The sequence below is a fragment of the Phragmites australis genome, chromosome 8 (assembly GCF_958298935.1).
Source record: "Phragmites australis chromosome 8, lpPhrAust1.1, whole genome shotgun sequence".
Lineage (NCBI taxonomy): Eukaryota > Viridiplantae > Streptophyta > Magnoliopsida > Poales > Poaceae > Phragmites > Phragmites australis.
The window spans coordinates 3,197,638-3,208,123 of record NC_084928.1 but is presented as its reverse complement, the minus strand read 5'-3'; the positions used below and the strand labels follow the sequence as shown (position 1 = coordinate 3,208,123).

At 46.3% G+C, this 10,486-nt stretch overlaps 1 protein-coding gene across 1 annotated transcript; it reads right to left on the bottom strand.

Moving 5' to 3' along the window:
• Positions 1-4,466: 4,466 nt before the first annotated feature.
• LOC133927521 (ethylene-responsive transcription factor CRF4-like) lies at positions 4,467-5,498 on the bottom strand. Its single transcript, XM_062373997.1, has one exon. It carries the CDS (start codon positions 5,496-5,498, stop codon positions 4,467-4,469), a length of 1,032 nt encoding a protein of 343 aa, XP_062229981.1.
• Between the last annotated feature and the right edge of the window lie 4,988 nt (positions 5,499-10,486).

Below are 10,486 nucleotides of genomic sequence, written 5' to 3'. Positions count from 1 at the left end.
AGTAAATATAAACTTATGGTTCTGGGGGCTGAAATGTAGAGTTTCATTTGATTCAATATTTCGTTGAATATAAACAAAGAATCTTGCAAAGCATTGGTAAGGAACCATAGGAATGGGTGACTTGATATTTGTATTTTTCCAGACCATTCAAGTTAATTTTTATTCTTAAGAGCAAAATAACAATCATGATTACTTGTGGCTATTAATATTAATAGAAGTAACCCTGAATAATAAAGTAATTTGGACAAACTACAATCTCAAAACAAAGGTTGTTTACTGTATGCTGTTAAATTTTCTGATTTAGTCTACAACGATCAAGGATTTGCATATCAAGATTTTAGAGGGAACAACTAAAAATGCCAAAAGCATGTCAAAATTGACAATATATGTGGCACGTACGTGTAAGCATCAGTGAGCATATTTCTTGTCAATTTCATGTAGTATAGATACAAATGCAAACTATTTTCTCACAATATCACTCTACCCTAACTAAATATGGAACAAGCTTTTCAGGCAAGAATTTGATGCCTCCCTCTAAAAATATTTATCATGTGCTTATAGTACATACTCATGAAAATTTAATTGTGAGTTCAAATAACCATAAATTAAATAAAAACAGTTCAACATCATGATGGATAACAGTAAAAAATAATCTGCAAATCATAGCATGCTATTTTAGGACTTTAACAGAACATAACACCACAATTTTATTTGTAACACAAACAAATACTGTTATAGAACGCTACACCTCTTGAAGAAATACTTTGTGATCCTTCCAATGCTAACAGGTTTTTGGAACAGATTGCAAGCCTTTAGGTAAGTCACAATGCTAGCATCCCTTCCAAAACTTTAATAAAATAACACTCCTTGAGTAATTACTCAAATGTACTGCAAACATCAGTACATGAGGTTAGCGATAAAAAAATTGTATCTTGAAAAAAGGACCACTTATCTAATTGAGGAATAACATTTTCATCTCAAGCCATTTGCAAGATCAGTACTATAATGGATAGTAAGGGCTTGAGATATGGGTGGACATAAAAATGGATTGCTAGAATATGTTGTTGTTGCAGTACATAAATCATACAAATTACCAAAAACTAAATCGAGATCTAACATCAAGCATCAACAAGCAACTCAGGTATCGGCTATATAATACATTCCAGTAGCATAGATGGCTAATGCATCAGGTATTAAACCAATTTGGTAAGTAAAACCACTAACATTCTATTTGCCACGACCACCATCTAAATGTCCATATCAATCAAACTTTGCGAGTAAATCATTTTGGCAACAACGATATCGCAGCTAGTTCAGGATTGCTACTTTACAGTTGGGAAAAGCACGCTACGAAGAGACGAAGAAACGCTCACCCGCATAGAGTTGAATGGTGTGGATCCGTTGGATCTCCCGCATAAGCGCCAATAGCTCCACAATCGCACCATATCCCCCCTCATCCACCACGTCGACGCCTCTGCCTACCAACAAACAAGGAAATCCGTTCAAACCCGAGCTAGATCAGCAGTGGAGCCACAATGAGCAACACTAGGACTAAAACCCTAGGGTCTAGGGAAACAAACCTCGAGACCTGAGGTGGTTGAGGTCGGAGCGCGCGAGCTAGGCCTCGAGGCCACGGACGCGAGCTGCGCCTCAAGGCGGCGGAGCGAGGCATTGAGCTCAGCGCACTCATGGCGCAGTAGCTCAACAAGTGCCGACACGGTGGTGAGGTCCTCGGGGGTAGCGAAGTGGGCGTCCAGGAAGACGAAAAGGTGGCAAAACGGGATGACGACGACCGATTCAGCTTGAGGCGGCGCGATCTCACGAGAGGAGAGGAGGTGAGAGAAGAAGCGGCCCACACGTGCGCACCTACCGGAAAACGGGGAGTGGAACAGACCCACTTGCAGACGCACGAAGCAAAAAACTAGAAGCGGATCACAGTGCGAAGAAACGATATAGTAAAGACTTTTTAAATAGTAGAGATATTGATTAAGGTCTTGCTTCAATATTAAGAGTTGGCCAGTGAAAGTGCATCTAGGCCCCCTAAGTGGGTTTTGGCTTATTGATGACAAAACGATTAAAGAACTAACATGCTTTGTGAGTATTGAACAGGTATGAGCATTAGTTGTGAAGGTAAATGACGTTTGACGCCCGTCGAAACAATTGAAGAATCAACAAAGGATACAAGATAGAGCTTAAATTCTTTTTACTTTTGAAATTGAGTCTAGAATAGATTTTTTCCTAGATGGATGGATTCATTTGCTTGATTAGTGTCTCAATGCTCAAGAGATCCTTTAGAATCACCCAATTGAGAGACACATTCACTCACGGACACGAAACTCTTTCTGAAAATCTTCAGAGTCCGGAGTCTCCGGTGTTCACCGGATACTTCGGTACTCAGCGTTCAGTCGGAGTCTCCGAGTTAGCCTCCGGCAGAGAGTCTCGGTTACGGTTTAATCTTTTCAAGAAAAAGACCGGAGTCTCCGGTGTACACCGGATACTCCGGTAAAATGTTTAGTGTGCAGTCGGAGTCTCCGAGGTAGACTCCGGCAGAGGCTCTCGGTTACGGTTTAATCTTTTCAAGAAAAAGACCGGAGTCTCCGGTGTACACCGGATACTCCGGTAAAATGTTTAGTGTGCAGTCGGAGTCTCCGAGGTAGACTCCGGCAGAGGCTCTCGGTTAGCTTTTAATCTTTTTGTTAAAAAGAAGTAAAGACCGGAGTCTCCGGTGTTCACCGGATACTCCGGTACCTGGAGATGCCGGAGGATCCGGCTAGTCTCCGGACTTAGTCTGTTTTGGAAAATCTGTCAGGACCGGAGACTCCGGTAATTAAACAGAACTATAACGGCTAGTTCTGACACGTTCGTGACCGTTCTGACGCCGTTTTTGGAATTAGGACCGGAGACTCTGGTGTACACCGGATACTCCGGTAAGCTCTGACAAAAACAGTAACGGCTAGTCTGTGAGAGAGGGCTATAAATTCCCCCTCTCTCCATAGCATTTAGAGCTTGCTGTAGCTGGTTTCCTTGAGACCTCTTGAGCACTTTAAGAGCATTCAAAGCCCCTCCAATCATCTCTAGAGCCAAATTTGCACAAATTTGAGAGTGTGTGTTTGGAGAGGGTTCAAGTCACTTGAGCATTGATTTCTTCATCGAGCATTTACTGCGATCATCTCCTTTGAAGCTTTGGGTTTCTAGAAGGAAAGGAGTCGCCCGAAGAGCACCCAAAACTTGTGGTGTGCCTCGGGAAGTTTGTAAGCATCTTCATATTGAGTAAGAATTTCTAGCTTGATCTTTGTGGTCGCTAGAAGAGGATAGGGTTGGAGAAGACCCGGCTCTTTGTGAGCTCCTCAACGGAGACGTAGGCACTTCTTTGTGAGGTGGCCGAACTCCGGGATATATTCTCGTGTTCTTACTTGTTAAACTTACTTGATCGTGTGTATTTAGTAATTTGTCATTTAAATTGCTATAGTATCAATCTTGCTAGTTTTAATTGTTATTCTAGCTTAGTAATATCTACTTGATCTAGTGCAATTCTTAGAATCTAGCTGTGGCCTTTAGTTCAAATTTATTCTGAAATTTCCTGTCAGGCCGAAGACTCCGGACTAGACCGGATACTCCGGACCATACCGGAGTATCCGGACTTCACCGGAATATCCGGCAGTTTAATCCGCTGTTTTTAGTTTTAAATTTCAAAAAAACCTATTCACCTCTCTCTAGTCACTTTCAGCCAGATAGTTGAAATTAAGGCCTAGCTGAATTCAGTATTGGGCCTGTCAAGCTAACCTGGGGTTCGGCTATGCAGACTCGAGCAGCAAGTCACGTTCAAAGATTCAAACCAAGTCCAAGCTGGGCCTGCGTGGATCGAGTGCGATGAGGTCGGCTTGTGCCGAAAGCTAAGCGCCCAGGTGGGACTGAAATTTCCTCTAAAAAAAAAAAGGGTGGGACTGAAATTGCACCGACCGAGCTTCCCGCCAGTCCATACACAGATCGTTTTTCCAACTAATCCTGACGAGAGCTTAGCAGATATAACATAGTTTATTTATATTGAGATTTATAGTAGAAGGATAAATAAAAAATATAATATATATAAAAAAATTAACAGATAGATAAGTATCGAATGAGAAAAATGAATAATTGAGATAACCGTGCTTGCGCGAAAGTATACTAAGTTGCATTTCCCATTCACTGGCGTGTCGGCTGGAAAACACACTGCAGCTAAGAGCGAACTGCTTTCTGAAGCAAGAACATGCCGATCAACCAAGCACACCAACACGAGCAGGTTAAATTTTCTGTACCAAATCCGGTCTGTCTCATGCAACACTTACATGTACTCGCAATACTCACTTGATCACACTTAACGAATGAGATGACGATGCGAGACGAAACCTTTGGGAAAAAATTGGCATTTGGCTCCTCAGCAAAGGACGAAACCTTCCGGCCGCTGATCCGAAATGAATGATCCGTCGTCACAGCACAGGGACAGGCTCGGCGGCGAACAGATCGTCGCTGATGTCGCTGAAGCAGCTGCCGTCCACGCCCGGCCACATCGGGAGGTCACCGAGGTCAAGCGGGGACGAGCTGGCGACATAGTCGAGCTGCGGCATCATGAAGTCGTCGAACAGTGCGCCGGGCGCCGGCTCGCCGAAGGGGACGACGCCGGGGAAGAACACGTCGTCGTCGTGCGGGAGGAGCGCGTCGGCGGAGAACGGGTAGAGGCCGCCGCAGGGCGTGTCGACGCTGTGGGAGGAGGACGAGGAATTCTGGCTTGCTGCATCAGCGGCGCCCGTGGGTTTGAGCGGCACAGGGCAGGCCGCCGTCTCGCCCGGCATTGTGCGGAGGACGGAGACCGGCGAGCCCACGTGCTGCGACTCGTCGCTGGATTCTTCAGTGGAAGAAAGGTCGGCCACGGCAGGAACGGCGGAGGGCGACGGTGGCGCGGGGAAGTTGGTCGTTGCCGAGGGCCCGCGGAGGAGGCGCGCGAAGGTGTCGTATTCCCTGGCTGCCTCCTCGGCGGTGTCGAAGGTGCCCAGCCACAACCGCTGGCCCTTCTGCGGGTCGCGGATCTCCGCCGCGTACTTCCCCCACGGCCGCCTCCGCACGCCGCGGAACCTCCGCTCCGCCGTGCCCGTCGCGCCACCCGCCATTACCGCCGTCGCTCCCAGCGCTTTCCTTTTGACACCACCAGCTTTCCCGGCGGGAGCCGGAGCCGCGGACGACACCATGCCTTTGCAACAGGCAGGCTGATCGAGGCGGATTTCCCTGATGAAGTGGCGGGCTCCACGTGGCGCGTGGTCGCCGATGGCCTCGTCGTCGGAAGAGTCCGTGGCGTCACGGTCGTCGCAAAAGATGCGAACAAGCCTGCGCACCGTGCCCGCCTCGGGCTCCTTGATCCTCTGCCGCCTTGCCGCCGGCTTGCGCACGATAACCGTGGCTGGCTCTGGCTCTTTCTTGATCCTCTGCTGCCTCGGCGCCGGCTTGTGCACGATATCTTCCACCATTGCTCAGTTGCTACTTGTGAAAAACGAGGAGAGAGAGAGGACACAGATAGTTGCTTAGTAGAGATATAGGGGAGGAGAGAGAGGGAGACAGAGAGATTAGAGAAACTTCGGGATCTGCGGTTTAATTTTGCAAACAACCTAATCATTAACGATTTGCTTAGATCGGCTATCTCTCCATTAATACATTCCGTTTATGCCAGATATTCCTATTCTCGCAAAATCTGCCTGACATTGATTTGATGTTTCAAATACACATTTTGATTTGGGAAGAAAAACGTAACGCATTACTGTTCAAAGTCTATTATTTGATGTTCAAACCAGTTTTTTTTTAAGAAAATCTCATATTTAATAGCGTTAGGCCCACTTGTAAAAAAAAATGTACGAGTCACTGTCTGTTTGCTACTTTCTTAATGGTAAAGTCTATATTTCGAGCGTGCGGGCGTTCGTTCTCTCGCCCATACACTTGGTGGACTGCTCGATTAGCACAGGAGCGTCGGTCGCTTGATTCACCCTAGCAAAATATCTTTCTTTGGAAGAATGGGCACTCGCCTTGTCTTTCTCGCCCGAGCGGCGTTTTGACCTCCCCTCCTCCTCACGCAATCACCGCCACCTCCCCTCCCTTGGCAGCCTTGCCTAGCCACCTCCCTCCCCATGGTACGCCCTGCCTGCAAGCCACACCCCATTTTTGCGGTGTGCTGCCACTCCCGACATAGTCCTCCTAGTGCACTACCCATCCTGGCCACCGATGTAGGTTCTTCCTTCCTCCTACTGTCGCCGCCTAGCGCCACACACACCCGCCACCTCCTCTCCTCTCCTCCTGCCCGACTCTACATCGCCTCTCCTGTTATGTCGCCGATCCAAGGCCCACCTCGAATCAGCATTGTCACACCCTAAAACCCCAATCTAGTCATCACGCATGCATATGCATCATGAAATCATGCTTAATGTTGTTGATTTTGACTTAACACATTTTGAAAATGTTAAGTTATTGATCAATGTGTACTTCCATCCTATCTTTATGAGTGAGAATCATTTAGAGATAGTTGAGAAGATCCCAAGGTCCTTTAAGAATGAGAAGAAAAAAAAAGGAAGAAACCGAGAAAATAATGGGTCCAGGAACCCCCGCGATCTAACCGCCAGAGTGCAGAGGCTGTACTTGAAGTCATCGACCAGCTCTCACTCCCTCTCTCTCGTTCATTCACTCTCTCACTCCCTCCCCTTCACCAAACCGAGAGAGAGAGAAGGGATCACATCGACCACCTCGACGGTCGAAAATCGACAGAGATGACTTTTACGAGTTCCCCGAAGGCCTCCTCGATCCCTTCCCCATCGTCTTACTCACCGGAGATGCTTCCATGAGACTTCTTTTGCCTTTAGGTCAAACCCCACCCCGGAGCCCGATCTTCGAATCAAAGTTTTCCTGGAGTTAGCCAACCCCCCTATAAAGCTTTCCTATGCCGAGGTGACACTTTCCTCACTATTTCCCCATCATTTTCAAACTCTGTAACACCCTGAGTTTTAGAATTTTAGAAAATAGCAAAATTCACTCCTATTAAAAAAACTAATTATTAAACTAGTATAAAATCAAAGAAATATATATATATATATATATATATTTGTATGTGTGTATTCAAATATATTATTTTGGCTAAGTATTTCAAAGATCACTGAATTAATTTCAAAATTAATCGTTGCAATAAATTGCATATGCATTTTTGGTTCAATGGTTCTTTGTGTGGCGATTCGAAGTTGAATGTCTCTCAAATTCAAATCTGCTTAAGTTATTTTCAGCAATTTCCTAATCCAAATCCATCCGTGAAAATCGATTTTCAAATCCAACTTGAAATATTCTTTTGAATCAATTTCAAATCATAAATTCAAATACTCTTATTTGGATTAATGACAAATCCAAATTTAGATCTAAATTCAAATACTCCTATATTGAATTTAATCCCAAATATCTCAAATCCAGATTCAATCAAATCATCATTGAACTCATATTCAAATGCAATTCAAATCGTATGAGATATATTCATTCCATTTCCAGTTCAATCGCTCCACAATTCAATTCGAATTCTATTTCAATTTGAATTACCAAATCCAGTTTACAACTTCAGATACATTCAATTGAATTGTCATTCAAATATTCTATATCTAGATCTTTCTCCACTCTCTCACACATCTCTATCTCTCTGTTATCTCTCTCCCTGATATTATCATACAGCACCAACTGCACAAAGGTCCTCTCACCGCAGCCACTCTCCTCCCGCGTTCACACCGACCATCACCTCCCTCTCTGATTTTTCACCGAAATAGGCAAAGGCCAATTTGCCATCTCCCCTCTACCTTCACCTGCAAGCCATCCAGCACACCACCGAGCAAACATACATACACGCAGGCATACAACACACAGGCACACACCCACCTCACAAGCACAGCCGCGGCACCGTGCGCCATCCCAGACTTTCCCAGTATCGTCGCCCCAGCCAACAGCCAGCAGCCGCACGTAGCCACGAGCTCGCGCAGACTCGCATGTGCTCTCGCCATTCTGCATTGCTGGCCCGTGCTGCCCAGCCAGCCTTCGCCACTCACGCACGCTGTCCCATGGCTCCTCCACGTCGTTGTTCCTCCCGTGCGCTACATATGTGCGCACTGCCGCGCCACATCGTCCCGCTGCCTAGGAGCTCCATGGTCACTGTCCACGCGCCGTCTGTCCCAATGAGCCCCTCTGCTCCCTCCTCCCCCTCTACTCTTCCTTGCTGAGCCACCGTGGCCCGCGCCACAGCAGTCGCTCGCCGGCTCCTCCAGCCGCGCCGCGCCCTTCCGTCGTGCGTCCTCCTGCATATGCCTCCGCTGTCTTCTATCAATGTTGTCTTGGCCTCCCCGCTGCGTGCTTCCACGTGCACCATGCCGTAGCTAGTCGCCGCTGTGCGCCTATCACCGAGCTACTGGTTCATGCCGCCATCCCGTGAGCGCCGCCGCCGAGCCTTCGCCACACCATTGTCGTGCGCGCGTAGCTGCTCCGCGCTGTCGCACCATGTCGCTACTCATATACGTGTCGTCTTCGCCACCATCGCGGCGCTCTGCATCGCACACCACCACGCCGCCCGCATGCGCCACCGCTGACCCGAGCCGCCGCCCGCGGCTCGGCTAAAAAGCTCAGCCTCCTCTTCCACGGTCTATGCCTGACCACCCCACCTTGCCAAGGCAGCCGGCCTTCGATACCACTCGTGCGCCGCCAGCGAGCTTAGCCAAACACCCTCCAACGTCGTCTTCCCCTCCGGTCAACTTCCTCCATCTTCGACCCCTCTCCCCGACCGCCTCTCCTCCTCCGGTGCCTCCTCTCTCCCTCCGAGAGTGTGATGCGCGTTTGCCCGATCTTCTGAAAGATAATATGATAAGTCGATTGGTGGAGCTTCGAAGTTGATGATCCAAAGGCTCCGAACATAACAGATCAAGAACCTTTGTAACCACTACACCACTACTTTGGGGTTATCAACCGTGCCAAGACGCGGTTGACCTCGCTAAGAAGGCTTTTCATGCAAGCGAATCGAGAACACAAGCAAAAACAGGTAGATACAATCTGAATATTGCTAATTACCAATGAAGTACTTGAGTTGGGGTTCAACAAACTGATAAACAACGATACTGTCTAAAATAGAAAAATCTAAGCTAAACCTGAGCCTAAACTACGATGGATACTGTGTATATATAGGGGGGACGTGAGGAGGTCGACCTAAGATTGTGCAGCCGTGGAAAGAGGCGAGCACAACCTGGACTGCGACCCCAACACGATTACAAAACCTAACTAGGTTCAAAACGGGGGCGTAGCACCTTATTTCTTTGACTCTAACTAAACTATAAGGAATATTTGTTCGAGGTCATATCCATTGGAAATGGCTCGTCATAAGCTTTCTAGAATGTCCAAGATTGCCTAAAACGGACTTCGTATGAGAGAGTTATGCTCGTTTTACTGTTGTGTTGTCCTCGAACTCGACCACGACCACGACTAAAGCTTAGCCTCGAGTCCGAGTAGACTTAGCCTTCGAGGGATGACGTCCGGGTAAGGTTGCGGTGCTTCTCCCACGTTCCTAAGCAATGAAACATCACAAGAATTTAGTAGTAATCCATCCAAGTAAGCATGAACAGCAAGAAACGAGTTCATCTGGTGCTCTAATTGTCGTACACGTGCTCTTATAATTGAACCTTGTATGATTTGAGGATTATTGGTGGTATTGATCGTATCCGAATGAGCAATAGGCTCATTAGAGTGGGCCCCATTGGCTGGCTCTCCTGTCTATTGGTTGTGGTCCATTGTGGACCGCCCTCCGGCCACAGCCCCGATCCACGGTGTCCATGGCCCATGGACCGAGCCCACCGGCAGCATAGCTCCCTCCAGTCCACCATGCACCCGCCTCACAAATCACACCAGTCCACAGCTCCATAGACCAAGCTCACAGCATAGTGCTTTTTCCAATTTCTAGGATTTCATTTTTGGCAAATCTTCCGAGCGTCGTAACTCTTTCATTATAACTTCGATTTTGGCGATTCTTTTACTGATATTTCTCTAAAATAATAATCTATTTTCCTGTCAATTCTTGTAATTTTTGGGGCTCATTTGTGTATTGAACCAAGATTTAGTTTATTCTTTTATAAATGAAGTGAGTTTAGATAATTAGATAATTATGTTTAGGTTATAATCCCATGTGATAACCTAGCTTAAGCATAGATTAATCCTTTTATTAATTAGAATAACTAAAGGTTGTTTTGTTTAATGTTTAGAAATAGATTGTTATTTCATGTTTAATTCATAAGTTTTAATCTTAGTTTTATAAGATTAACCAATATAGCTTTTAGATAAATAAATGCATGCCATTAGAGCATAATAGAATAATTTAACATTAGTAATTAATTAATTGAATAACATGTTAATAAACAATTAATTAGATTTATAGAATAGTTTAACCTAGTTAATTAATTACATGCAT